General features: G+C 59.8%; 1 protein-coding gene across 1 annotated transcript; it reads right to left on the bottom strand.

The window, feature by feature from the left end:
• Nucleotides 1–609: 609 nt before the first annotated feature.
• On the bottom strand, nucleotides 610–24,611 carry ZDHHC5 (zinc finger DHHC-type palmitoyltransferase 5). Its single transcript, XM_052810866.1, is given in 15 exon segments — nucleotides 610–1,953; nucleotides 2,420–2,613; nucleotides 2,615–2,674; nucleotides 2,676–3,302; nucleotides 3,470–3,526; nucleotides 3,528–3,583; nucleotides 4,593–4,716; nucleotides 5,139–5,271; nucleotides 5,378–5,469; nucleotides 5,995–6,097; nucleotides 6,210–6,382; nucleotides 6,497–6,654; nucleotides 7,120–7,241; nucleotides 15,988–17,384; nucleotides 24,486–24,611. Coding segments are annotated over 14 exon segments (2,169 nt in total). The 5' UTR covers nucleotides 16,092–17,384; nucleotides 24,486–24,611; the 3' UTR covers nucleotides 610–1,787.
• Nucleotides 24,612–24,974: the final 363 nt, after the last annotated feature.

Below are 24,974 nucleotides of genomic sequence, written 5' to 3'. Positions count from 1 at the left end.
GGCACTGTGTCCCCGCACGGAGGTGGCTGCTGGCAGAGTGCCCAGGGCTGCTGTCACGGGCCCCGGGAGCTCCAGGAGCAGTCACAGCACAATGCCAAGGTCCTCCTTTGGTCCCAGCACGTTGCGCAGGATCCTGAGCCTCACCAGCCCCTGTGACACCTTCCCCAGAACGGCTTTCCTCACACCCTGAAAAAAAACGTACCTTCTTTAGGAGCAGAGTTTGCCCAAAAGCACCCTGAGGAGATTCCTCCCCGAAATGGGGCCAGGCTCAGCTCTGCTTGGGCCCCCTTTGCTCTCCCACTCGAGAGGAGGGAGGGAAGGCTGAGACCCTGAAGGACCAGAGCCCTTCAGGGGCTCCTCCGTCCCTGGACACTAAACAAAACACACGGATGCCTGCCGGGGTGGCTCATTAAATATCCTTTTATTCGTCATTTTTAAAATGGCTAATAATAATAAAAAAAACCAACGGTGTGGCTCTGCAGAGGCCACGGGAGAGATATTGCCGAAGAGAAAGAGTCAAGTAGTGCCTGAAGTTTTGTGGGCCCCCACGTGGGGTGGTTTGCCCGGGCAGGCGTGGGGGGACGGGGAGCACTGAGCTCCTTGGCTGCATTTATTTTTTTTTTTTGGCATGTGATGAGAAAATATTGCTTTATGGGGATGCACCCTGCTGGCCTTCCTCTTCCCCAAATGGAAATAAAACAACCACGTGACAGCGAGAAAACCTATCAGACCCATTTAAAAAAAAAAAAAAAAGCAACAAAAACAACAACCCCCCCCCCCCCCCGCCCCCAACCAACACAAACCCTGGGGAAACATAAAAAGAGCAAAAACTGCCAGTGGGGAAAGGCTGGAGCCCGTGAATGTTTCTCCGCGCCAGCCAGCGCCCGCATGTGCCAGCTTGCGGTTGGGTTTGGGGAGGTGTGTGGGGAGGGGGGGGCTACCCCTTGGCCCGTCCTCTTCCCTGGGTGGTAGCAGCCCCAGGAGGGAGGGCTGGAGGCTTCACAAGCGAGGAACCAGGGAGCAGAGCGTCCTCGGCTGAAAGCACCTTGGCCTTCGACAGGGCTTGGTGGGGGGACAGGGCACCCCAGTGGGGCACCTGCCATCCCATGGCCCTGCTGGCCTCGCTTTGGGTGGGAGGGCAACACCAGGCGCCTGCCACAGCTCGTTCCACGAACGCAGGAGGTGGTCCCAGCCCCACATCCCTCCTTTGGGGACCAGGATGAGGTGGGGGCCCAGACCCTGGGCAGGGAACGGGTAGTTTCTTCCTCTCTCTGGGTAAGATATATAATTTCTGCTTTTTTTTTTAATATTTATATTTATATATATAGATATTTATATATACACACACCTGGTAACTCAGAAAGAGAAAAAAAATAGAATCCGTAACAATAATAATAAAAAAAAGTATTCTGGTTTAAAAACAATCCATTCCTACCACGCTAGGCGAGCGATTGATTGCACAAGGCCCACAAGTGGCTGGCCCAGCCGAGATGGTGCCGGGGCACGAGGCTGCAGGATGCAGCCCCCCCCAACCCCCTGCACCCGGCTGGGGCGGCTGCCGGCAGCAGTCCTCGGCAGGCGGAGGAAGAGCAGCCCCGCTCGGGTGTGTGTCAGCCCCCCAAGTCCCGGGGAGGGGTGGAGAAAGAGAAAAGCAGTGGGGGCCGCTGGCCCGTCTCCCCCCGGTCCGGCTCTCCCTGGAGTCCGCAGAGTGTCTGGCCACAGAATGCCCCTCTGGGGCCGGCGGCTGCCAGCCGGGGAGGTGGTGAGGGGGCGAGCGGCTCTGCCCCTCATACCGAGATCTCATAGGTGGTCCCCCCCACGCCAGAGACCTTCTTGACTCCTCCACGGGTGGGACTGCTGAGGGGCACCTGCCCCGGGCCCGGGGGGGCCGAGCCCAGGCTCTTGGGCTGCCCATTGGACTTGCTGTAGGCTGTTCTCATCTGCACCTCGTCCCTGGGGAGGGAAGGAAGGACGGACACAGGGCGTGAGGAGGGAGAGGGAGCAGGGCACCGGGGGAGGGCGTGGGGTGGGGGGGAAGGACAGGGCTGTGGGGCTGCTGTCACCCCCAGGAGGGGTCCTGCATCCAGCACAGCCACAGCCCTGCCCCTCCCCGGGGACCTCCAGCACCCACACACTACTCCAGCTCCCAGAGAGGCCCATGGGGTGTCCCGGGGGGGCATGCGGGAGGGGGGGGCACCAGCTCTTTTCTGGGAGGAGGAGGAGGATCTCTCTCTCGCCCTTCTCCAGGCTAGGTGCAGCATCGCTGCCCAGCAAGGGGCGTTTCGCTGCCCCCAGGTGCTGGTGCAGAAGAAGGAGCGCTGGAGGGGGCAGCAAGCAGGGAGGGGAGGTTCGATGGGCGGCGGGGGCCCTCCAGGGCGAGGGCCCCCCTCTGCGCGAGGTGGCCAGCGCTAGTACTTACTTTGGTGCCAGTAAGGGCTGCAAGGCCACCTCCTCCATCTCGGGGACGCTGGCCTGAGACGCTGGTTTTTGGCTGCTGTAAGACACGGATTTGCCCAGGTGGGTGGCGGCAGGCTGGTCGGGTGAGCCCAGGGAGCGCACCCGGAGTGCCTGGGGGGGCTCAGGCTTGCCGAAGCGTGGCGGGGCCGGGCGGGGTGAGCGGGTTCTTGCCCAGGGGCGAGCGCTTCGAATCGTCCGAGGAAGAGCTGGTGCGGGGGGGCGTTGCTGGAGCCCGGTGTTGACTGGATGCCCGAGTCCGCCAGCCCCGCGTCCTCCTCCCTGCCCGGGGCCGGCGGCTGCTGCAGCAGCTTCTCCCGCTCCTGAATGGAGGCCACGATGTGGCGGGAGAGATTGTCATAGCGCACGGGCGAGGGCTCACGGGGCGGCGCGTGCTTGGGGGAGACGGCACCGGCAAAGCGGCCATGCAGGTCGGTCTCTCTCTGCTGGGCGATGCGGGCCGAGAGGAAGGGTGAGGTGTAACCCACCGGCGGGTCGGGCTCCGGGCCTGCCTGCACCGACTCGAAGTCAGGGCTGTCGGAGGGCGTGAGCAGGCTGTCGTACGACAGGCTGCCATTGCGCGTCTGGTTCACCAGGCTCTTGTAGGAGGTGGAGGTGGTGCCCTCCGAGCGGATGGACTGGAGGTGGCCCATCTCAAAGCCTGTGCCCTGGGCCGACTTGAGGCTGGAGGAGCGGGAGCCGCTGGAGAGAGGGTCAAAGTGAAAGCTCTTGCCGAAGGTGGGCGAGCGGAAGCTCTCGGGCTCCAGGCTTGGCTCCGAGCGGTAGCTGGGCTTGCGGCTGCTCTCACATATGGAGTTGGGCTCCTTCAGGCTGTTCACTCGGCTCAGCTGAGGGGCAGAGACACATCAGTCACCCATAGAAAAACGGGGACCCTGCAAAGCTCCCAATACCCACCCCAAACTCTTCCCCCCAGCCAGGAACGTGGTGGCATCCCCTCAAGGCTGGGTTCCCCCCTTGCCCGGCCTCGGGAAGGCGGCAGTGGGCACGGCCTTACCTTGGCGCTGGTGGAGTGGGGCAAGGCCGCTGAGCTGCTGCTGCTGCTGTAGCCGGGCCAGGTACTTGTACATGGTGGGAGTCGGGGGGCTGTCCTTGCCTAGCAAGCTGCTGTCTGCAGGTGGGGGAAGAGAGAAAGACGCTCAGACACATGGCGGCTCCCCAGGACTGGGGAGGGGAAGGAATGCCATGCAGAGCCCTGCCCTCCCTTCCCAAGAACCGGCTCTGAGCCTGGGGCAGACAGACCAGGGAGGCGGAGGTGGAGAGAGGGATGGGCTCAAGGAGAGGCGCACCAGGGGCGGATGAAACGGAGCGGGATGGAAAACGTGTCCCCGTGGCAATGTGTTTGGGGCTGGCACTTCCATGCCCCTGCAGTGGCCCCAGCTGGGAGACTTCTTTAGCAGCCCCGGGGTCAGCAGGGTGCACGCTGCATGGAGGGGTCAGTGGGTGCCCGGGCACTCCATGGACCTGCTGGCTGGTCCCCCCACTAACACAGACGCCACAGCCCTTCTCCAGGCAGCGGGGCCAGGCAGTGCTGTGCCCTGACTGGGGGCACGGGGAGAGCTGCAGAGGCCTCCAGCCTGCTGCGGGAAGCAGCTGCTTCCAAGCTCTGCCCTTCACATCCCACCTCTCTCGCCAAGCCCACGCAGGCAGCTCCGAGCACTGCTTCGCCGGTGCTCAGGGAAACGGGGGAAAGCGAGTCACGCAGGCTGCCTCAAACGTGCTCTCTGCTGCCAAACCAGGCCTGCCACTCTTTCGCCTCCTTCATCCTGGCGATGCTCCTGCGCCTGCCTGCAGCATGGCAGCCTGCAAGCCTGCCCGTCGCAGGCCACCGCGGCTCACAGGGGCTCTGGGCAAGCACCACGCTGTCTCGGCTCGGCCTCCTGCTCCTCTCCAATGGAGCAGAGCTGGCTGTAAGCATCCTGTAGGCTTCTCCAAGTGCAAGGGGCCACATACACCAGGCTGGAAACGTGGGCATGTCCTGCCCCACAATGTGGTGGTGCTGATGTGCTTCGGGTCTGCCCTGCAGCCTGTTCCGCCTATGGCCCTGGCTCCTGGTCTGCCTGGCACAGCCCTGGGCTCCCCTCCCAGCGGCTGCCTGGGACCCTGCGTGCCTTCCTTACCCTCGTTGGTGGCCAGGGTTAAGTGTGTCCTCAGGCCCGTGTAGCGGCTGAGGTCTGGCTTAGGTGGGGGTGGCGGTTCGGCGTCAGCAGACTGGCTCTCCGTCACCTCCAGGCTTCCTTTGGACTGCAGAGACAAAGCGCAGAGGGAGGATCAGAGGGGTGCCAAGGCCTCAGCCCTCCCCTCGGCAGGCAGGGAACGGGCAGCGGCATTAACGGGGCTCTCGCTGCCTCCTGGGCCATCCAACATACTGAGCGCTTGAAGGTGGTGCGTGCTGGGAAGTGCTGAGGAAGGGGGACCTCCAAAGGATGCTGAGAGGGGGAAGGACAGGATGGGGAAGGGCAATGGAGGGTGCAAAGCCTCATGTGGTCACTGCCGCATGGGAGGGACATGGTTTCCGTCCCGTGGGGACACAGAACAAGACGACACGGAGGGGGACGGGGAACGTGACAAGGCTCACTCGGTTCTTTACTCACGGATGCAGGCTTGCACCCCTGGGCTCCATGGAGGGCCCCAACGCAGGGAGCGCTAATCCCCACCTTCCTCACCTTCGTCCTCTTCAGCTCTGTCTGGATACCGTTGTCCATGATCTTGACAGTGATCTGACCGTCTGACACCTCGGGCCGCAAGAAGGGGGGTCTCACCAGCACCGTCTGCTCAGCCTTCGGGCGCCCGAGGTACCTAGGGAGAGGGGCAGGAGGAAGGTCAAGGGCTGGCGCTCGGGATGGGGCAGTTTGCCCAGGTATTGCAGGGCTGAGGGGGCACCGCCATGCTGTGCCAGGCTCACCTGGGGGCCGGGGAGCTGCAGAGGACCCGGCTGACGTTTTTACAGCAACCGTTGGTGAAGGGGTTGACGCCACCGCGGAACTTGCCCGTCACCTGTGGGATGAGGACCATCATAGCAGCGTACTGGGGTGGGCAGGGACCTCAGGGGGTCTCTGGTCCAGCCAGCTGGGTCAGGTTGCTCTGGGTTTGTCTAGCTCACTCATGACAATCTCCAAGGACGGAGATACTTGGAGATACTCCCCCTTTTCCAGGTCCCTGTCTCAGCATCCAACTACCCTCGACAGGTAAAAGTCTTTCCCTAGCATCTAACTGGAAGTTACCTTATTTCAAGTTGTGCCTGTCGCCTCTTGGCCTCCCGAGAAGAGCCTGCCCAGCTCCATCCTCTCTACAGCCACCCCTAACAGCAGCAGTAAAGATCCCCCATCTCCAGGCTGCACAGACGAGGTGTGCTCAGCCTCCCCTCACAGACATCTTGTGCTCTAGGCCCCGACCAGCTCAGTGGCCTTCCCTGGCCTCAATCCAGCCTGTCCATGTCTGTCTGGTCCCGGGGAGCCCCAAAACATATCCAGATGTGGCCTGGCAGGGGCCAGCAGCCCCACATCAGCCCTGCAGGCATACCTGTTCGTTGGTAGTACGGCCCCTTGCCACAAGCACCACATGGAACCCCGTAAGGCCAGCGACGGGAATGAAGAATAAGCCGGCCACACACATCACCACCATGCTATCAGCAGCCAGCTAAGGAAGAGCCACAGCCCTGCTCCACAGCACACTGTCCCCAGCCCCACCAACGCCCTCCCTCCTCGGCCCCGCTCCTGCAGCCTCACAGAGGATACGTGACTGCCATGCGGACGCCGGAGAGCTCCTCCACCTGGTAGAGGACGTACAGAAGGCCGAAGCCAAACACTCCCATGATGTGTGTGGTGAGCGACAGCAAGAAGAGGAAGAAGTAACGGTAATTGCGCCGCCCGATGCAGTTGTTGACCCAGGGGCAGTGATGGTCAAACTCCTGTCGGTGGGGAGAAGACACGGTGAGGGACTTGGCTGCCAGGGCTTCCTGCCTGCACTGTGTATTAAACTCTACGTGGAAATGAAGAGGCATCAAGACCCAGCAGTTCCTCACCTCCACACAGTTGTCGCAGACGCTGCAGTGGGAGCAGCGTGGCGGCCGGTAGAAGCGGCAGGTCGCACACCATTTCATGCGCACCTGAATGCCCTTGATCTCCACTGTCTTGTAAAGCGGAGCTCGGAAGTCGTCCTCCTTGTCCTCGTCCTCCTCAGCTGATGGGGAAACCCCAGCACAGCCACGTGTCAGGGCGTGGGGGAAGGCGACACCAGGGCCCAGCCAGCCTCCTGCCCTCCTGAGCTGGAGATGCCTAACATCGCCCTCCTCTATCACCAGGCCCATCTCACCTGGCACAGGGACCGGCCAAGGACCCCCAAATACAGGCAGAGGATGGGGGGCACTCCCAGGCCCTGCCCCAAAACCACAACACCCGCCTGAGCCCCAGGTACCCGATACGGGGTGCCAGGATTTACGCTGCTTCCACCACCTGGTCCTACAGGCTGGGTGTTGAACCCAGAGCTACCGTGCCTGTGGTGTGTGTCACCACCTGATCCCACCCAGGCAGGGCAAGGAGGGCTCTTCTCAAGCCTTCTGGGATCAGGTAATTCTCTTTACCTCAGAGGAAGGGCAGAAGGAGGTAGCTCTATCTGAGACACTTCCCCAAGCAGAGCCAGACTCACCTCGCGGGAATATGCCTGGGTCCATGAAGGTGGCCATACTGAAGTTGGCCAGCACGAAGAGGAAGACAACGGCATTGTAGACAGGAATGACTGGGGAGACGTACAGACTGAGCCCTGGGCACCTGCAGGCACAAAAGCAGTGAGACACCCAGGCCCTGTCCCACGGGTCACTCCTCTGGCGCTTCCCACCGCCCCTTGCATCGCCCCCCACAACCCACACAGCCCCAGGCAGGCATCGCTGAGCTCCGACGGTGCCCTCAGAGCAAGCGAGGGCTGAGCGGGCACTAACCGCCCCTTCCGAGCCCCACAGCTGTCCCTGTAAGCCATTCCTGCCATGCTCGGTGGTGGCCTGGCTGGGAAGTCCACGTTCCCTGCTCTTGGGCTGTATTTCCAGGCTCCTGCCCAGGCAGGCAGCTGGGGAGGTTCCCTGCCATCAACTCTTCCTTTTGCTCCCACCCAGGGCCCTCCACACCTAAACTGGAGCTGCACCCAGGCCAGCTTGACCGAGGGTGTGTTCGGGCACCCTCCACAGACTAGCCTAACCCCCAGCCCTGGGGGAGCACCTGTGGGGGGCTGGTGTGGGAATCACTCCAGTAAATCATCAGAGAGCAAAAAACACCCCTCTTGTGCCCACAGCCCCACGGGCGCTGCCAGCGCAGGACCCTGCTGCCACTGGGAGTGACTGCAGGCGGTGGTGAGAATGGGGTGAGCCAGGCCGACGGCACAAGGGATGCCCGGGACGGATCCGGCCACTAGGAACCTGAACGTCGTCCTCCATGCGTTATACCAGTGAGCATGGTGGGCACACAGGTGGGCAGAGGGGACCCTGCAAGGGGACGCAAAATGAGCAGCAGCTCCAGTGCCTCCAGAGCTGCTCCTGCTCCTCACATCCTGGAGTTGGAGCCCAGCCTGGAGACAACTCTGGTGGCACATGGGGACCCCATCACTGTGCCAGCCTGCCCCAGCCAGCACCCAGCTCCTCCGTGGGCCTGGCCGAGGGGCCCCGTGGCAGCACAGCGAGGGAATCACCACCGTTCCCCTCTGCCCCGGGCGGGCTGGGTTCAGGACAGCGGGCTTCCCCCTCAGAGGCGCCAGCGTAATACCCTAATCTGCTTTGCTGCTGGGAGTTTAATCCCGCACATCTAGGACAGCATCTGTCCCTCTCTTCCCCCCGCAGCGATAAGTGCAGATGGATTTAGGCAGCAGGAGCAGAGAGGGGCAGAGCGCAGGGCTCGACGGGCAGAGTGACATATGGTGCCTGCGCTGTAATCCCCCACAGCTCCCGAGCAGGTAGAGGTGAAGGGGCAGGCGCTGGTCCGTCCCCTCCTCCACCACCACCCACTGTGACTCAGCCGGGCGACGGGTCCCATCGCCAGCGAGGCAGCCCCTGTCCTTGTCACGGCAGCCCTGGGAGCCCCAGTGAGGCTCCAGCTGGGAATGAGCCCTTGGTCCAGGGCTCTGCCCCCAGTTCAGCCCAGTCCAGGGCACCCTCCCACACAGGGCAGCGTGTGAGGGGACAGGGGACGGTGCCAGGCGGAGGGCTGCCTCCAGGCAAGTAGCGGCCAGGAGATAAGACGGGTCAGGGCTGGAGGAGTGGGCACACCTGCCTTGGCACCCAGCTGGCAGCGGAGGAGGGAGAGGTGGGCAGGGCGTACCCAGGCACAGCTCCATGCCCTGGCCCTTCCCTGCACCCAGAGAGGGTGGGAAGCGGCAGCGGGACCTGCCCTCCGCTGGCCAAGGGCAAGGCAGTCCCCATCCAGGCACAGCAATGAGGGCAAGAAGAGAGCGGGAGGGCAAACCCTCTTGACTTTACAAGACATCTGGCTAGCAGGAGTGCACCGGGAGCCAAGCCCTGCTCTGCCAGCCAGCACACTCTTCCTCCTCCTCTCCTGAAGTGGGGCCTGGCACCTTCACCCTCAGCGGCACCTCCAGGCCCTGGCCCTGCACACCAGACCAGAGCTGCACCTGCAAGCTGTCTCCTCCAAAACTTCTTCCACACCCCCGCCACGCTGCTCAGGAGCCCCCGAGCACCTCGCTGGGGTGGGAGCCTCGCCCTCCTGGGCACCTTGGGCGATGCCTCCCCACCTCCACGTATCTGGGACAGCATCTCCCAGCATTTCACCAAGAGCTCTCCTCCAGGGTGGGGAGCGGCTCCTTTACAACCCGCACTGCACTGGCCATGCCAGCTCTGCCTCCCGAGAGCGCCGGCCCTGCTGTCTCCTTTGGAAGCTGGCCAGGCAGATTCTCCACAGAGCGGGTGGCACCAGTGCAGCTGGGACGGACGGGCTGGCGAGGAGGAGCCCTCTCCAATCTGTGTCCCAAAACCCTCGGAGAGTGACTCCGGAGAGGTACAGGATGTACACGACATCGCAAGGCCAAGACCTGAGCAAGGGAAGAACACGCTAGCCATGTCGAGCCCAGCTAGCCCAGTATGACCGGCATCGCCAGGAGCTGCCACGGGACTGGAAGCCACGCCAGGAGCAAGGAGCTCACACCTAGCTCAGCTTCCCCTTCCCCTCTGACGGGTGGGCTGTGCCCGGGGAGAGGGCTCATCCCACCCACCCCCAGCACCGAGCTGCTGCCAGGGCTGCCCCCGGCCACCCACCAAACAGCACCAGCAAGAAATGCTCAAGTGGTTTAAGTGGTTTGCAGAAAATGAAGGCGAGAAAGTCTCCCAGTCTCGCAGAGGGGAAACTGGTATTTGCGGCGGGGCAGGCTGGCAAGGCAGGGAGCCAGCACGGAGCTGACAGCCCCCAGGTACTCGCCCAGCAGCTGACGGAGAGCTGGGCAAGGGGCAAACAGCCCATTCCCCACAGCTTCCAGGGCCAGAGGCCTTGCTGGTGGTGCGGTTTCAAGGAGATGAGTGGCTTCATTAGCCCCCAACTCTCTTCATCACCACTGCTGTCCTGGTCTTTGAGGTACCCGAGAGGGCTGCTCTCTGCCCTCGTACGGCAGCAGCCCCTTTGGAGGGGTGTTTCTCTCCTCTCCTGCCCTGGGCACCAGACACAGTGCCAAGGGGAAGGTGGCCACTTGCGATGTCACTTCGCCTCAAGGGCGGGCAGAGCCAAGCACCCCACATCACTGAGCTGAGCCCCCTAACTCCAGAGGAGCCTCCCCAGCTCTGCCCTCTGCTGAGCTGCAGAGCTAAGAGCAGCAGAGGAGAGACTGCTGGAGGAAGAGGGGCAGGGGGGCTCAGATGAGCCTTAAAGGTAGGAAAAGCCCTTCCAGAAACCCTGAGCAAGGAGCTCATCTCTCTAGGAAGGGAAATCCCAGCCCAAATCTTTGCTTGAAAGGGATGGAGGGGAGCCAGGGAGACCCACTGCATGCCAGCCATCCCTGCACAAGGGAAATGCCAACAGCAAGGCTGAGCCAAACATGCAGCCCAGATCCTCGAAAGACAGACCCTGGCAAGGCAGGGAAAGGACTGAGCTGCCTCAGCGAGGGCTGGCACAGAGGAAAAGCTCTGGGGCAGGCAGAGATGGAAGGATTGGCCTTCCAGGGGGAAGGGAATACCTCTCCCATCAGCTCCTGCACTGTCTGGGCACTGAGCCCTTCCCAGGAGGGAGAAGCATGGCTCCCAGGGGACAGGACAGCGGGTCCCCAGGCGTGAGAAAGACCGACCCTTTAGCTAAGGGAGCACCAGCAGACTCCAGACACCATGGCACTGAGGAGGATGCAGCCACAGGTTTAGAAGGGCGACCAAAGCCAATGGATCAAACAGAGGAGACCTGCCTGAGGACATCAATCCCTCCCGTCTCTCCAGCTCTGCTCTGGGGGCTGCGTGTTCCGCTGCAGACAGAGCGGAGGGCTCGCTGCAGCATGTCTTCCAAACCCAGCCTCCAGTCTCCATTTTCAGTGGCCATGAGCCCTAAGGCAGGACCCTGATTACTGCGAGAGCCAACCTGCCAGCGAGGTGCTGCAGGTGGATGAAAGATTGATCTTCAGCCTTCAGAAAAGAAAATCAATCAGAGAAGCTGGTGTGGTGCCCCAGGGCCAGCTTACAACCCCTGTCCTTATCAGGTCTTGCCAGCTGCGTGCAACTGGGCAGGCAAGCTGCCTGGGGCTGCTCTGCACAGAGTGAACTTTACATGTTGAACAACCAGCCAGGGATGCAAAGCCACCCCGGGGTGGGATTTCACAGGCCAGGAGCAAGCAGAAGACCCTCCCCAGGGACCACGAGGACCCGCAGCTTACGAGGGTAGCCTCAGGTTGAGCACTCCTGGGTTGCAAGCGCAATGCTACGGGTCTCCTCCCTGGTGCTCCCAAGCACGGCAGCCTACTGCCTGCCACCCTTCCAGCTCTCTCCACACCCACAGACCCCACCACACCATGGGAGGGAAGCAGGAATCCTCACAATACACAGACCACACGTTACTCGAGCCAAACTACCCACTGGCATCCATGCTCGTGGGCCCCAACACAGGGGAGTCACCACCCCGAGATCAACCCCACCCCACGGGAGGGAACACGGTCCTCTGCAGTGCAGGGAGCAAGGGTGGCTGCTGATCCCCAAGGAGAAACCTTGTTATCAGAAGCACTGACGTGTTCCTGCCTTTTGCTCTCCCAGACGGAGAACACGGGGCTGCAGACCTTGCCTTGACACCAGGAGCAGCCGGAGAGTGTGGGCTCCAGCTCCGCAGAGGAGGAGGAGGGAGGCTGCTCGCCACCGAGGCCACACAGGTCCCAAGGAACTCGTCAAGTTCCCTCTCCAGATTGGGATGCGAAGCACACCCATCGCTAGAAGAGCTGTCGAGACTTGTCTCTGGCAGCACACAAGAGAAATCGGGGAACCTCAGGCAAACTGAGTCACATCTGGATCCGAGACAGGCTTTTTGCCACTAGTCATACCAGGAGAAGCCTGTCACTCCCCAGCCTGGCTTCTCCTCCCCTCTGCAGGCTCAGAGTCACCCTGCAGCCCCTCGTCCCCTGCCCTCTCCTGGAAGAAAGCCGTCCCCGAGGACACCTTCCCCACCCTGCCTGCACCCCCGGACTCTGACCCGCCACCGAGTGAGGAGGGGCCGGCGCTGTGCCAGGGCTGGGCTCACCTCGCCGACCTGCCGCAGGAGGGCGGGACTCGTGGCCTCTCTCTCCAGCTCTCTTGAAGGCCTTGCTACAAACACAACCCCTGCTTGCTGCGACCGTCACACAAGTTTGGGTCCAACTAGGAGCGTGCATGCCACCCTGTACCGGAGGCACCGCCGGCTCCAGGGACTGCCGCATCCTACCCCGGCATCCCCATCCTCACGCCTCTCCTTCCTCTCTCCTCCACTAACGCTGGAAGAGGCGAGACCTCCTTTCCCAAACAGGCACAGTTCCCTCGCAGACTTCCCAGCTGCAAGGATGGGAGGAAAAGTCGGGGTCAGAGGTTTTGTGGACAGATTCACCTAACTGCAAGAAACACTTCATACTTTGCAGGCTTTTATACAGCCCCAAAAGCCACGCTGAGCCATGGCCATGAGCAAGAGTCGAGGCGAATGGAAGGAAGAGGCCAGCTGATGGCACGCTATCCAGAGAGCCCCTGCTAAGGGCAGCTCGGAGGTGCTCCCTGCCTCCGGAGGGGAAGGAGAGGCTGAGCACCAACTGCACGAGGAGCAGGGACCAGTATAGGCCAGGGGAGAGATGCAGAAAGGGACAAACTGACCCCAAGGGGGAATTTCGGTCCTAAAGCAGCACCTCTTTGAGACCCCAGCAAGTCAGAGACCCCCACTCCTTCCAGAGGGAGGACGGGAACATCCCCTCTTCCTGATGCCCACTCCCTCCAGCACAATCGGCCTCAGCTCATTTCAACTGCCACATGTTCTGCAGCATCTCCTCATGAAATTAATCAATTAAATAGAGTTCTTGGCCCAGAGATACAAATCCTGAGCCAGTGTGGATGGACCAAAAGGTGTCCGGTGGATACATTAGAAATAACACAATCAGAGCCTTTCAAGAGAGCTGTGCCGAGCCCCGGCTGTTCTCTGCCTGGGAGGAGGCCCCACGGGAGGTGTCCCAGAGCCCCCTCACCTCACAACTTCCATTGCACCTCCCAAAGTACGAGCTTCAGGTCCGATGCTGACAGCGTAACCCTCCCGAGCATGTCTGTGGCAAGCACGCCAGAGATGGCAAGTGCTGCGGAGGGGGACCCTGCTGCCGCGTCAGGCAGTGGCCAGCATCGAGCGTGGCCAGGCAGCAGGCTTGCAGCTGCGTTGCCTGTCTTTCTCCAGGTGCGGAAGGGGGGCAAAGTGATCCACAGGAAACAATCCTACAGCAGTAATCACGCAGGAGGCAAACCTTGCTGTGGGTCTGTATGTCCCTTCCACCCCACCCCAGCAGCCAAATTGAAACTGCCCCAAGAGAACCGTAATGCCAGGGAGTAACGCCATTCCCTCCCCGCCAAATAACCCGTGTGAAAGTGCGCTGTGCTTTGCCGCTCTGCTTGAGATTTAATTTGATGTTTTAAAGTAGGTTAAATAACATCCACTGACCTACAATTAAAGCGACCCTGCCCAGGTGTTCCTGTTCTGAACAAACCTGCTCCGCGGCACCGGCGCCTGCTCCCGGCAATGCCTCGCACCATGCCGCTCGCTGATAAGCGGCTGCTACCAGCTGCTGCGATAGCTCACAGCCAGGTACTGCGGGCGTGGCCGCAGCAGCAGGGACTGTGTTTGGGGGGTAGGGCTGCCCTGCTATTCCCCCCCAAAGTGCAGCGTGCAGCCCCCCGTGACAAAGCAGAGGCACGCCTGTCCCCCCAAATCACGGTGTGTCATGCCCAGCTGCTCAGAGGACATCGCCCACTCCCTCCTCTTCTCCTTCATCCCCCTGAAGCGGTAGCACAGGGTCAGCCACATCCTGCGAGTGTTTGACAGCCTGAAGCAGCAAAACTTCGAGCCTCAGAGCTGTCAGCAAGGCCGGCCTGATAAACGTTGTGTCTCAGTGGGGGGACTGCTGCTCACTGCTGAGCGACACCACCAGCTGCCTCCCATCGCTGGAAGGAGTGAATCAAACTGGCTCTGTCCTTTAGTCGTCAAATTACTCTTTTATTGCCCGGTTGTTGCCAGGCGTTAAAGCCGCGGTGACCTTCCAGCCACCGATGGCTCCATCCCAGGGAGCGGCAGGAGCCCTCACGTCTGGCCCTTCTGCCTCCGAGGAGGAGCTGCCTCCCGCAGCTCTGGCTAATCCCCACGACCCCGCCGGCCCAGCGCCAGCAGTAAAACCCCTCAGCGGGGAAAGCTCTCACCAGGGCGCAATGAAAGGTGCCCCGCAAGAGCAAGCCACCCCAGGGAGCGGGAGAGGCTCCCTGGGAGCAGGGAGTGCACCTCCCTCTCTGCCCAGGCAGGACCCTGCCAGGGGCAGCTGGCAGTGAAGAGGAACAGTCAATTACGCAGGGAGGAAAAAGGGAACTGGGCTCATCTGCCTCCCTGGAGAGAGCTGGAAGGACAGAGCACACTGCTGAGGCTGTGGGCCACCCGCCTTCAGACCAGCGCGTGCTCTGCCCCTCTGCTGTGCTGGGGCAGGAGGAGGAAAGGAGGGATGCTCAAGAGGCAAAGCAGAGCTGAGGGCAGCCGGCTGGCTGGAGGGAGCCGCTCAACAGGCACCCTGCTTGAGGGGATGCAGGCAGCAGTCACCCACTGCCTTCCTCTCCCCTGCCTGGGAGAGCGGCTGCCTGCACCCCCCAGGCCAGCAGCTGGCACATCTCCGGATTGCCAGAACAATCCCAAACCCTTTGCATAGAGACACCATCAAGGCCTCCAAGGTATGAGCACAAAGAAACACCTGTCTTATTTACAGATCTCTCTGCTGTCCCCCCAAAACACATCTCCTCTCAGACCCCAATCCCAGGAACACACTGCAGGATTTGGCAGCCAGTCCCAGTTGCTGTGCTCCAGCATTCCTGGCCAGCACACACTCCCTTGGCACAGGCAGCTCCCTGCCAGGGGCTCAGTGCCGGCACAGCAGCTCGGCAGCCGCCTCGGCACCCTGAGGTCCTGCCTCCCCACCTGCCACCGACCCAGAACTGGCTCAGCTCGGCCCCGAGCGAGTGTTAATAAGCTGTTTGTCACCCAGGAAGGGAAAATGTTAACGTGAGCAGCAGCCCTACCCCTCTCCCAGCCCAGGGAGATCCCTCTGGTATGGTCTGGCACTCTGCAGCAACTGGTACCATTTTACACCCTGGCTTTTCCCCACCGGCTCCAAGGCCAACACAGGTGTCTGCCTCAGGCCCCAATGACCTGCTGGCAGGCCACCTCCTTCAGGTCCTCTCCAGAGATACCAAACCCTCGTTTCCTCAGGGAAAGGCTGACATCAACAGCAGCGAGAGATCCATGCAGGGGTCAGAGTACTTCTCCTTGAACTTTCCTTTGTGGCTCACAAATCAGTTACAAAACTCTAAAAATAACAGGGAGCCTGCCCCAGTCCACAAAACCACTTCACGTAGCTCCAAAGGAGAAAATTAGCTCTGCCATTTTCCACCTACAGGTCACAAACTAATTCCCAGCCTGGCTGACCTGTGAGAGAGCTGCCAGCGAGACAAGCGAGTTGTGCAAAGACCCGAAGACAAGAGAGGAGTGGCTGCCAGGAACTGGAGCCGAGCAGTGGCAAGGTGCCTCGCTGGGATCCACCGCGCCCCGCTTCCTCTCGCTCACCTCACAGGAAAACTGAGTGAAATGGGTCTGGCTGAGGCTGAACTGCAGTGCTGCTCCATCATCCATCCTTTAGCACCCGGAGCACTATATCCCCCCTTTAGTCCAGCAAGAAGTCACAGCTCCTCTCCCAGATAACCCCCGTGCAGTCTCTGCCCCCTCAACCTCATGGCACCGCACAGAGGGGGCTGGGTCCCCGGGTCTCCCTTCACCCTCCCCACTCTTTGGTTGAGTAGCTGGGACTCACGTGAAGGCAAAGAAGAGGGTGGTGGCTCCCACTAGGAAGATGGCAGCAGCTGAGACCGGGACGTATTTGCTGGGTTTGAATCTCTTTCCAGATGCTGCTGGCATGTTGGAGCTGTGGTGGGGGATCCGCCCCGCAGCATAGCCCAGGCCCAGCAGGAGTCAGAGCAAGACGAGAAGGGGAGGGGAGAGGGACGGGGGCAAACCGCTACCCAGTCTCTGCGCTTGCTCCCAGGGCGAGCTCTGACCGGAGTGGACAGTCCGGAGAAGTCCACGGCGGTCTCTGGAGTGCGAGGCCCAGGAGAGGAGTCCCCGCTACGCTCTGCCCTGCAAGAGTTCGTGGGCGCAGGGAAGGAGGTTTAAAAACATTAAAAATTCAGAACCGAGAACTGGATTTGGATTTGAAACAGCCGCTAGGGCAGGAATGCCGAGAGCCCTTACAAGCTTCCCTGTCGCGCAACAGCCTGCAGAAAGGAGGTCCCCACACAGCTGACACTGGCAACCAGGATCCAAGGGAAAGGGAAGCCTTCCAGGTTCAGGCAAGGGGATGAGCACGATGTGCGAGGTGAGGAGCTGAGCGCACCTTCCCACTCAGCGAGCACCCTGGGAAAGAGCAAGATATTGGTAAACTTCTTGCAAAAAAGCCACTCCGGGAGTCTCGAGGAAGCCACTTCTCCTTTTTAGCCTGCCCTCTGATATGCTGCAGCCCCCTCCGGTTGCTGCACGGGAGGAGGGGGTTGTCTCGCAAGCAATCTGCCCAGCTTCCTCACAGCACTGCTGTGCCACTGCCCCTGCTGCTGCCTCCTCCCTCTCGCTGGAGGGGGTCACAGAAACACTCTCCCTGATTTCACCAGGATCCGGGACTGGCTGGCTGGTGGTGGCCGTTTAATTTTATTTATTTCTCTCTTGACTGTTAAAGCCGAGGAACAGCTGGCGCAAGGTTGAGCTGTAAATCCTTTCTTTGCAAGGGGGGCAGGAGGGGAAGGTTCAGCAGATTGTGTGTTTTCGTCCTCTTCCTACTTGTTCCTTTCTCCTGAGCCCCCAGGCCTTTCCACGGGCTTAGTATCCACTCGGTGGTTGGGAATTGACAGGAATTTCATTAAATCTTTTCTGTGGCAACCATTTCCAAGTAGCACAGGGTAGGATAACGGAGAGATCTGGAGGGGAGCTTTCAGGGAGCGCTTTTACAACCCCAGAAGACAACTGATGGTGAAAACGGTGCTGAATAGGTCTGTCTCAGCCATGGCCCAAGCTGTGCGGGGGAAGATCTCAGTTTGTTCCAAACTGTTCCATTTTTTTCCTCCCCTTTCTTCACTAAAATTCTTCTTCATTAATCCTTTCGTCTTTTAAAAAAACTACATAAAATCATTAAAACTTGGCACCTGGTACGCCACGCCACACCTAGGAAAAAAAAAAAAATTAACAAGGCAAGAGAAGAGACACAGTCATATAAAAACACTCACTTAAAGTAACACCGAGCTTCCCAGGACAGGGAGCAGGCATTTAGCGGAAGATGGAAACAGTGCCTGGTAGATTTAAAACCCTGTTGGCAAGTCCCAATCGGCAAGTAAGATGCCGATCTCCAAGCCCAGCTCTGACACAGATTGACGCTGTAGTCCCAGGTCTATCACCTAACATCAGCGTCCCTTTCCACATCTGCAAAACTGGAGTAATGACCACCCCGTGCAGCCTGTGATTAGCCAAGGGAGCCCGGCCACAGCCTCCTATCTCCCTTCCCACCCTGAGGCCCTGCGGCATTTGCTGCAGAGAAAGCCGAGTCACCTAACCCATCTGAAAACACCTGAGAAATCCAAGCTGAACCCTGAATAAGATGAGGGACCCTACAACTTCTTGCCCAACGCCCTTCTGCAGTTATAGCTCGAGTCCGAAATGCTAGAGAATGCCTTCTCCCCTGAGGTGAGGGGGCTGATCAGAGGCTTGGAGACTTAATATGAGGGTGGAGACCGCAGGAGGAAAAGACAGCCAGGAATCTTGTCCCCTTCCCCCGGAGGGTAGGAGACGGGAGAGGCCTGTGGAAAACACTAGTGCCTCGACTGGAGGAGGTACTCGTAGCTCTGGACGAAGGAGAGCTGGGTTCTCACTAGGTAGCCCCGATTGTTTTAGGGTGCCCTTGGGAACATGCCACCCTTGGCTGATCATGAGGATGCAGGAGGGCACGCCACAGAAAATACGGAAAACCAAACCTTTCTGGAAATGGAAGCAGGAGGCACCAACCTGTCCCAAACTCCAAACACCCAAGAGCCCGTCGCAGCTCAGGGACAAGCTAGACACTGATTATATTGCACCGATTGTTACTGCCACAGCAACCGCTCCTCGATTTGTCACCCATTCTCCACTTTGCTGCCTCCTTGTTTCGTCGCGAGGCCTCCCTTGCACTGCAGGTCCAAGTACAGAGCCCTAATGACTTGTTTGCTTTCTCTTTCCAGTTTTGTCCTCTTCTGCCTCTCAAAGTTTTTTTTTCTTCAGGGTGGACAGGAAAATATCTAGTGCTGACTAAACACTTGTGAAGGTTGAGAGAACTGCAGCAGAAAATTAAAGGCACATTTAATGACAAGAATGTATTACAATTAAATCGGTTCAGTCACAAAACAAGGCGTCAGTCACTTTGGCTGACTAATGAAGAAACCGCTCCCACTGCAGAGCGGCTCTTCCTTTCCAGAAACGAAGCTCAACCTTCTCAAACCAAGTTTTTTTGCCCTTGCGACCAAGAGGAAATGCTGGACTGATGCTTGTGAGCCGGCTGGGGAAAGCTCTGGTTTCACCTGGTAGCAGCTCTCGACCGCGGCGAGTTTTAAGAGTAACGACAGAGAAAACAGTTGCTTTCCCCAGCAGGCGCAGAGCTCCCTGGAGAGCAGCAACTCCCCGGCCTCGCTCTACCCCCCCACCAAATACAATACCGAGCTTTGAGCACAAGCCCCAACACACACGATTCGGGGAAAAGCCTGACACCCCACAAAGATAAGCCCTGCTGTACTATCACCCAGGGAGGGAAGTGCTTGTCATCTGAGCTAGCTGCTGCCATACAGGCGGACAGCAATTCTAGGGATAGGTTATTCGGAAGTTTAAAGATGACATCACTGCTAATTACTTTAGCAGAAGCAATCTGCTAACACGCTCCTCTGCTGTAACAGAACACTCCAGCCCTTTGAAAGGCTCTGCCATGAAAACAAAGCCACACCTTGAACTCAAACAGATACTGCCAAATGAAGGAGTTTTTTTCCTGTGATGTTCCTCCTCCAGAGATCATCTTCACCCCTGTCCTCGCACAGCGCAATCAGTGTCCTGCTTGATCAGGGCAAGGTGCTTCCCTCAAAGGTTGGAGTCCAAGCAACCGCCCCGAGCAGGTCCTGCTCGGTTCCACCTCAGCTGTTCCACTTGAAGATGGGAACACGAATTTAAGTGCTCCAACCCTTCACGTGGGTTGATGTGGCACACTGTGCCTTTGCAAAGGTCTGCATGCCACCTCAGCGCAGTATGGAAATGAACACCAGGCAGCACAGGAGCGAGCTCCTCATCAAATAAAGAATGTACGAGTTGAGATAATTGCTCATGGGACAGTCTACCTGAACAAGCACTACGCGTGGGGGAGAAATCCCAAGCGCTGTCATTAGCGACACCCAAGCGAGATGCAATGCAAATATAATCCCCAGCTCTTTGCTGCCTTTGCCTAAGAATAACTCCACAACTCATCAAACCTGCAAAAGGCTGCTGAGCCCATCCTGCCTGAATCCCAGAGCCACCACGCAGCTCAGAGAGTCCCTCCTTGAGCCCCATGGCGTGCTGAGCCCCTCTGGAGCCCGTCGGCCCCAGCCCTGCTGCAGAGGCCACCCTCATGGAAAGGCCCAGGCAGACTGGCACTGTGGAAGCACAGCCTGCTGCCTGCTGAGCGCCTGAGCCAAGAGAGGGAAGCCCAGGCCAGGATGCCTGCATGCCCTGACCACGAGGGAACCAGTCCCATCCTCCCACAGTTGGGAACATCCAGGTTGCTGAAGCCATTGAGGGTGCAGCATGGCACGGTGTGCCAGGATCTCTGCTGTGCAAACTTCAAGGTATCTTTTTCTCTTTTCTTTGGGCTAAACTACGTGGCTTACCTCACCCTGACTATCCGTGTTGTTTACCCTGGCGTCCAGGAGAAACAAGCAAAATCCACCCAGACTTCCTCCAGATTATGCTGATTCAGGCCACATTCACACCAATTCTTCCAAATATCACACCGATTCTTCCCTAGCCTTCCCCTTCTGCAGCCCTGCAACCTGTCCACCTCCAGTCTATCAACCCCTCCTTTCCCTCTACCTTCTTTCCAAACCCTTTGTCTCTCTGGCCACTTTGTCCCCATCCACAAAGGCCGCTCACAGACTTCCCTGCTCGAAAGAGTCCCCAGCTCGTCTCGCTTACCTGAGGCACATACAGGCTCCACTCCTGCCTCCAATTCCTTTCCCTCTGCCACTTCCAGCCCAGCAACTCCTCCTTTCCAGCTTCTCTGGACCTGCCCTCAACTCAGCCCTACTCCTTCCTCCCCAATCAAACTCTACTGAGCATGTGTGTCACCAGTGACTCTCCTTTCCCTCTCCCTTGGGAATTCCACCTGTTTTTCCAACCCTAGCACCCCCTTTTCAGAGTATTTTCCCAGCTCTGCTCTCCTCAGTCACCTCCAGAGCACACTTCCCCAGTCTCAAGGGTTTCCCTCCACTCACACGAGAGGCTGCTTCTATTTTCCCTCATCTCCATTTCTGGGGACTTCCTTTAATTTTCAATTCCTCCCCTCAGGACGTTTGCAAGTGCGACTGTTGCCACCTTCCATTTCTTTCAGCCTAAGTCTCCTTTTCTTCGGTTAAGGCCCTGTAAAGTCTCACTCTAATTTCCTCTTCTTCCAGCACTTGCTTCTTGAAACCCTGTCCTCCTCCTTTCCTTCCTACCATGCTTTCCACCCTGCCTTACGTGGTCTGCTACAAGCCCTCTTCTCACTGCCTTCTCTAGCAATCTACCCAGACACAGCCTGAAGAGCTGGGTGCTTTGTGGCTCAATCTTTCTGAAGCATCAGGCAGGACATGAAAACATGCTTCACCGGGCTCTCCCCACCTTTGCTGGGTTGGGGAAAACACGTGTAACCAGCTCACAGCACTCCCTTCCTTATTTCAATCGCTGTCGATAACCACTGCAGCTCCTCAACCCCTGGAAGGAGGAAACACACACATCAACATTACAAGCTTCCCTTAAACACGCCGCCTTTCACCACCGCCCAGGGACAGGAGCGTAATGGCACAGGGAGGAGAGAGTTCACTCTCAGTTAGTGGTTCCTAAACGTGCGTCACTTCACGGCGATCCACAGCTACCTACCTACCTACCCCAAACCAGCCGAGTTTCCATGGTGCAGGTCAAACAGACAAACAATTCCTTCCATGTGAGGCAACTCCCAGACAGGGCAGATCCAGGATCGTACAAGACAGGATGTGCTTTACCTGTTCCCACTTTGTTTTGATTAACTACACCCCAGAGTTACATGGAGAAGCCTGTTCCAAAGCTTGCTGCTGTCCTCAGCCTCAGCACCCCTGACCTCTCACTGCTGAGCCCAAGCAAGAAGGCCAGCCAGAGATCAAGAACCCCCCTTTTCTCCCTCCACAGGCTCTCTCTGCTAATTTTGACATTGCACATCATCTACTGCTGAGACTTAAGACTCTAAATCAGCAGAGAGAGCAAAAGTGTTCTTGAACCTGCCAGCCAGCAACACAACTGAACCGGACCAAGCGTCTCACGCTGCAGACCACCAACACGAGAACACCACTTCTCTCTGCCACCCCCACCGTCCTCCAGCATGGAGAGGTACCGATGAAATCAGAAACAAGCTCCAGCCAGCCACCCTCTGCTGCTGGGGGTCCTGGACAGAACCCGGACAGTGAGAAGTCAAAGGAGGATTTTTTCAGCCCAGACAACAGGACTGGACATCGACTGCTGAGATGCAGACTACAAACTAAAAGGCAAAGCCGTCAGCGTCAGACGGCTGGACGTCATGGGGAAACGTAAATGCTGAGACTCCTGCTGCAACATGAAGCCGCAGGGCCTCCCCATAGGAGACGATTTTCTTATTACCCGCACCACAGTAACAAAGAATTCAGGCCTTACTGCACTCAGCGCTCTATGTAACGAGGAGTCCCTGCCTCAAGGAGATGATTTGGTGACACTTTCCTGCTTTTAATTCAAAAGGAGGATGCACAGCAACGTGTATCAGACACTTCTGCTCTGCAGAGAAGTTTGTAAACCTGGCCAGAGTTAGGCTTCCACGGCCGTCCTCCTGGCTTCAGGTGAAATGGCCCACATCTCACATAACTGCACTTCTCTCCACAGTTTTTTCAAGGAGAATAAGATACAGAAAATGAACAAATATTTTATTGCAGATAACAGCGAGAAGGCTGGCATCCACACAGTGCTTATCTCCTGGCCTGGCTCACACCACTCCTGTCCTCCTTCCTCTGCCCGTCTCACTGGTTTACATGGGATTAGCCCCATTTTATAGACAAAGCAGGGAAGAACAACATCTCATCCATCGGAGCCATGTCTCACTCTATGGACCACAGCACGGGAGGAACAAGTCCACCCTCTTGCCATTGCGTTATGAGATGCAACAGTCGGTGATGGAAACAACGGGCACAGTGACAGACGTAAATGTCCCCAAACGAGCCTCTAAAACAGGAGTCAAAAGGTCTTCCATTGGACGCCGTCAGCTCCACCTAATTACCACCTTCTCCAGCTCCAGTTGGGGCTCGTACCTCAGAAACCAACAGGAATAAAGCGCTCTGCTAAAGAACAACCAACCGCTGCCTCAACCGGAGGTAGCGAAGGTGATAATTAGATTAAGCCCACTAAGACGCTCTAAGATCAACTCTCTTCGTTTTGATCCAGACAAGGCTCTAGTCGTATTTTATACCCCCCCCCCCAAAATCAGTACAGAAAAACCTGCCTCGCTAAACACCCAAATTCAGATCCGTGCTGGAGAAAAAGCCGGCAGATCGTGGGGAAACTGCTTCCCAGGGAGGCCACACAAGGAATGCAAGAGCAGCTGATCAACTCCCAAATCAGGGAGATGAAGGGGGGTGGAACGCCGGGGTTTTCATCTCATCTTGGGGAGATGCGACCAAATACAGAGGTTCAATAATTTGGGATTATTTAGAATTTGGGACTTCTGAGGAGAGGTCAGCTGAACAGCTGCCAATGCAACCCACGACACTGCCAAAAGCAGGGAACACAATGCGGAAACACACATTGAGGAGGAATTACGCTTTGGAGGTGTAGGACAGGACTCTGTGGCCGGAAAGCAGGGTTTTAACTTCTGGTCCTCGGCAGGCCATGAGAGTCAAAGCGCGTGCATTCAGACAGCAGGCTTTCAAAAAACAAAATTATTAAGATTTTTCTCAGCGGCACTGGGGACAGTCCCAGGTACAGGAGAGCAAATGTGTCCACATGAAAGTTCCCTGCTGCAGGCCACCGCTGTTCCACCCACCCAGGCAGGAGGGAGCCGCACACTGCCAGCTGGGGCACGGGAGGCAGAGCGCTGCAAAGCAAAAGCAACGCATGCCGAGGCCGAACGAGCACGGCTGCACCCTCCGCCTGTCTCGGGGGGCGCGCCTGATGCAGACCACCGTGGAGATGAGCCCCGTTTAGGCATGCTCGTGCCCCACGCCTGTGCGGGAGCAGCCGTAATCCTCGGGGCCCTTCTCCCCTCCCAGCCCCGCACCATGACTCCCGCCGCCCGGACGCTTGCCCCCAGCTCCCCCCGGCCTAGGGCAACCCCCACCCTCCCAGGACAGGCTTCCCCGAAGGGACGGGCGCAGGGACGCGGGGCTTCAGGCGAGGAGCCGGGACCGGGGCTGGCGGGGCCCAGAGGAAGCGGCGCTCCCGTCCAGGCGGTAACCGGGGCCGTCAGGCAGGGGCGGCCGTGCGGAACGGCGCTGCGGGGGGGGGGGCGGGCACCCTCACCGGGGACGCCCGAGGGGCGGCCGGAGGGACAGGCCAGCGGGGGTGCTCGGCAGCTGAGCCCTCCCTCCGCGGGGCGGGCCGGGAAGGGGCCGGTCCCCGCGACCGCGGCCCCGCCGGGGCGCCGGAGGCGGGCGGGGTGGGGGGGGGGGGCCGAGCAGGAGGCTGGCCGCCGGGGTCCCCGGGCGAGCACGGCGCGGGGGAAACCGGGGCACGGCCCGAGCCGCGCACAGGGGCGGCGGCACACGGGAGGGAGCCGCGGGGGCTGGCTAGGCCGACGGCGAGCAGGCGGCCAGGGGCGGCCGGCAGCCCCGGGAGGGGCGCGGGAGACCGGCCGGTGGAGGGGGGTGGGGGGGGGGGCCGGGCCTGCGCGGCGGAGCCGGTGCCCGCGGGAGGGGGAGGAGGAGGGGGGGGGGCGGCGGGCCGGCCGGGGGGCGGCGGGCCGGCCGAGGGGCGACGGCGGGAGGGGCGGGGCGGGAGGACCGGGGAGGGCTCGCGGCCCACGTGACTCACCGGCGGCGGGCGGGAGGCCGCGAGCGCACGACCAACGCTCCCAGGCACCAACCGTCGCCGCGCTCGGCGGCTCGGCACGACGTCACGGCCGCGCCTGCGCACCGCCCGCCGGCCGCGCGCGCCCCCGCCGCCGCTCCTCATTGGCCGCCGCGCGGGGAACCGCCCGGAAAGGCCGACGCGCATGCGCCTGAGGAGGAAGGGGGAGGCCGGGGGCGCGCATGCGTCACGGAGGGGCGTGTGCACAGGCGGCTCTCGGCCTGAAAGGACGCATGCGCGGAGCGTGCCACCCCGCGATGGGATGGGGGGGGAGAAACGCACACACGACTCGGCGCTGCGCACTGTGGGGCGACGGGGGGGGGGGGGCCGCGGGACCGGGACCGGGACCGGGACCGGGACCGGGACCGGGACCCCCACGCTCCCCCGGCACAGCCCTGCTCTGGGGCAGAGCCCCTTCGCCCGGGGCCTGGCTTCTGCCGCCCCCTCCCTAGC

The sequence above is a fragment of the Harpia harpyja genome, chromosome 16, assembly GCF_026419915.1.
Source record: "Harpia harpyja isolate bHarHar1 chromosome 16, bHarHar1 primary haplotype, whole genome shotgun sequence".
Lineage (NCBI taxonomy): Eukaryota > Metazoa > Chordata > Aves > Accipitriformes > Accipitridae > Harpia > Harpia harpyja.
Note: the sequence above shows the minus strand (reverse complement) of the source record. Positions and strands in the feature narration are given on the sequence as shown.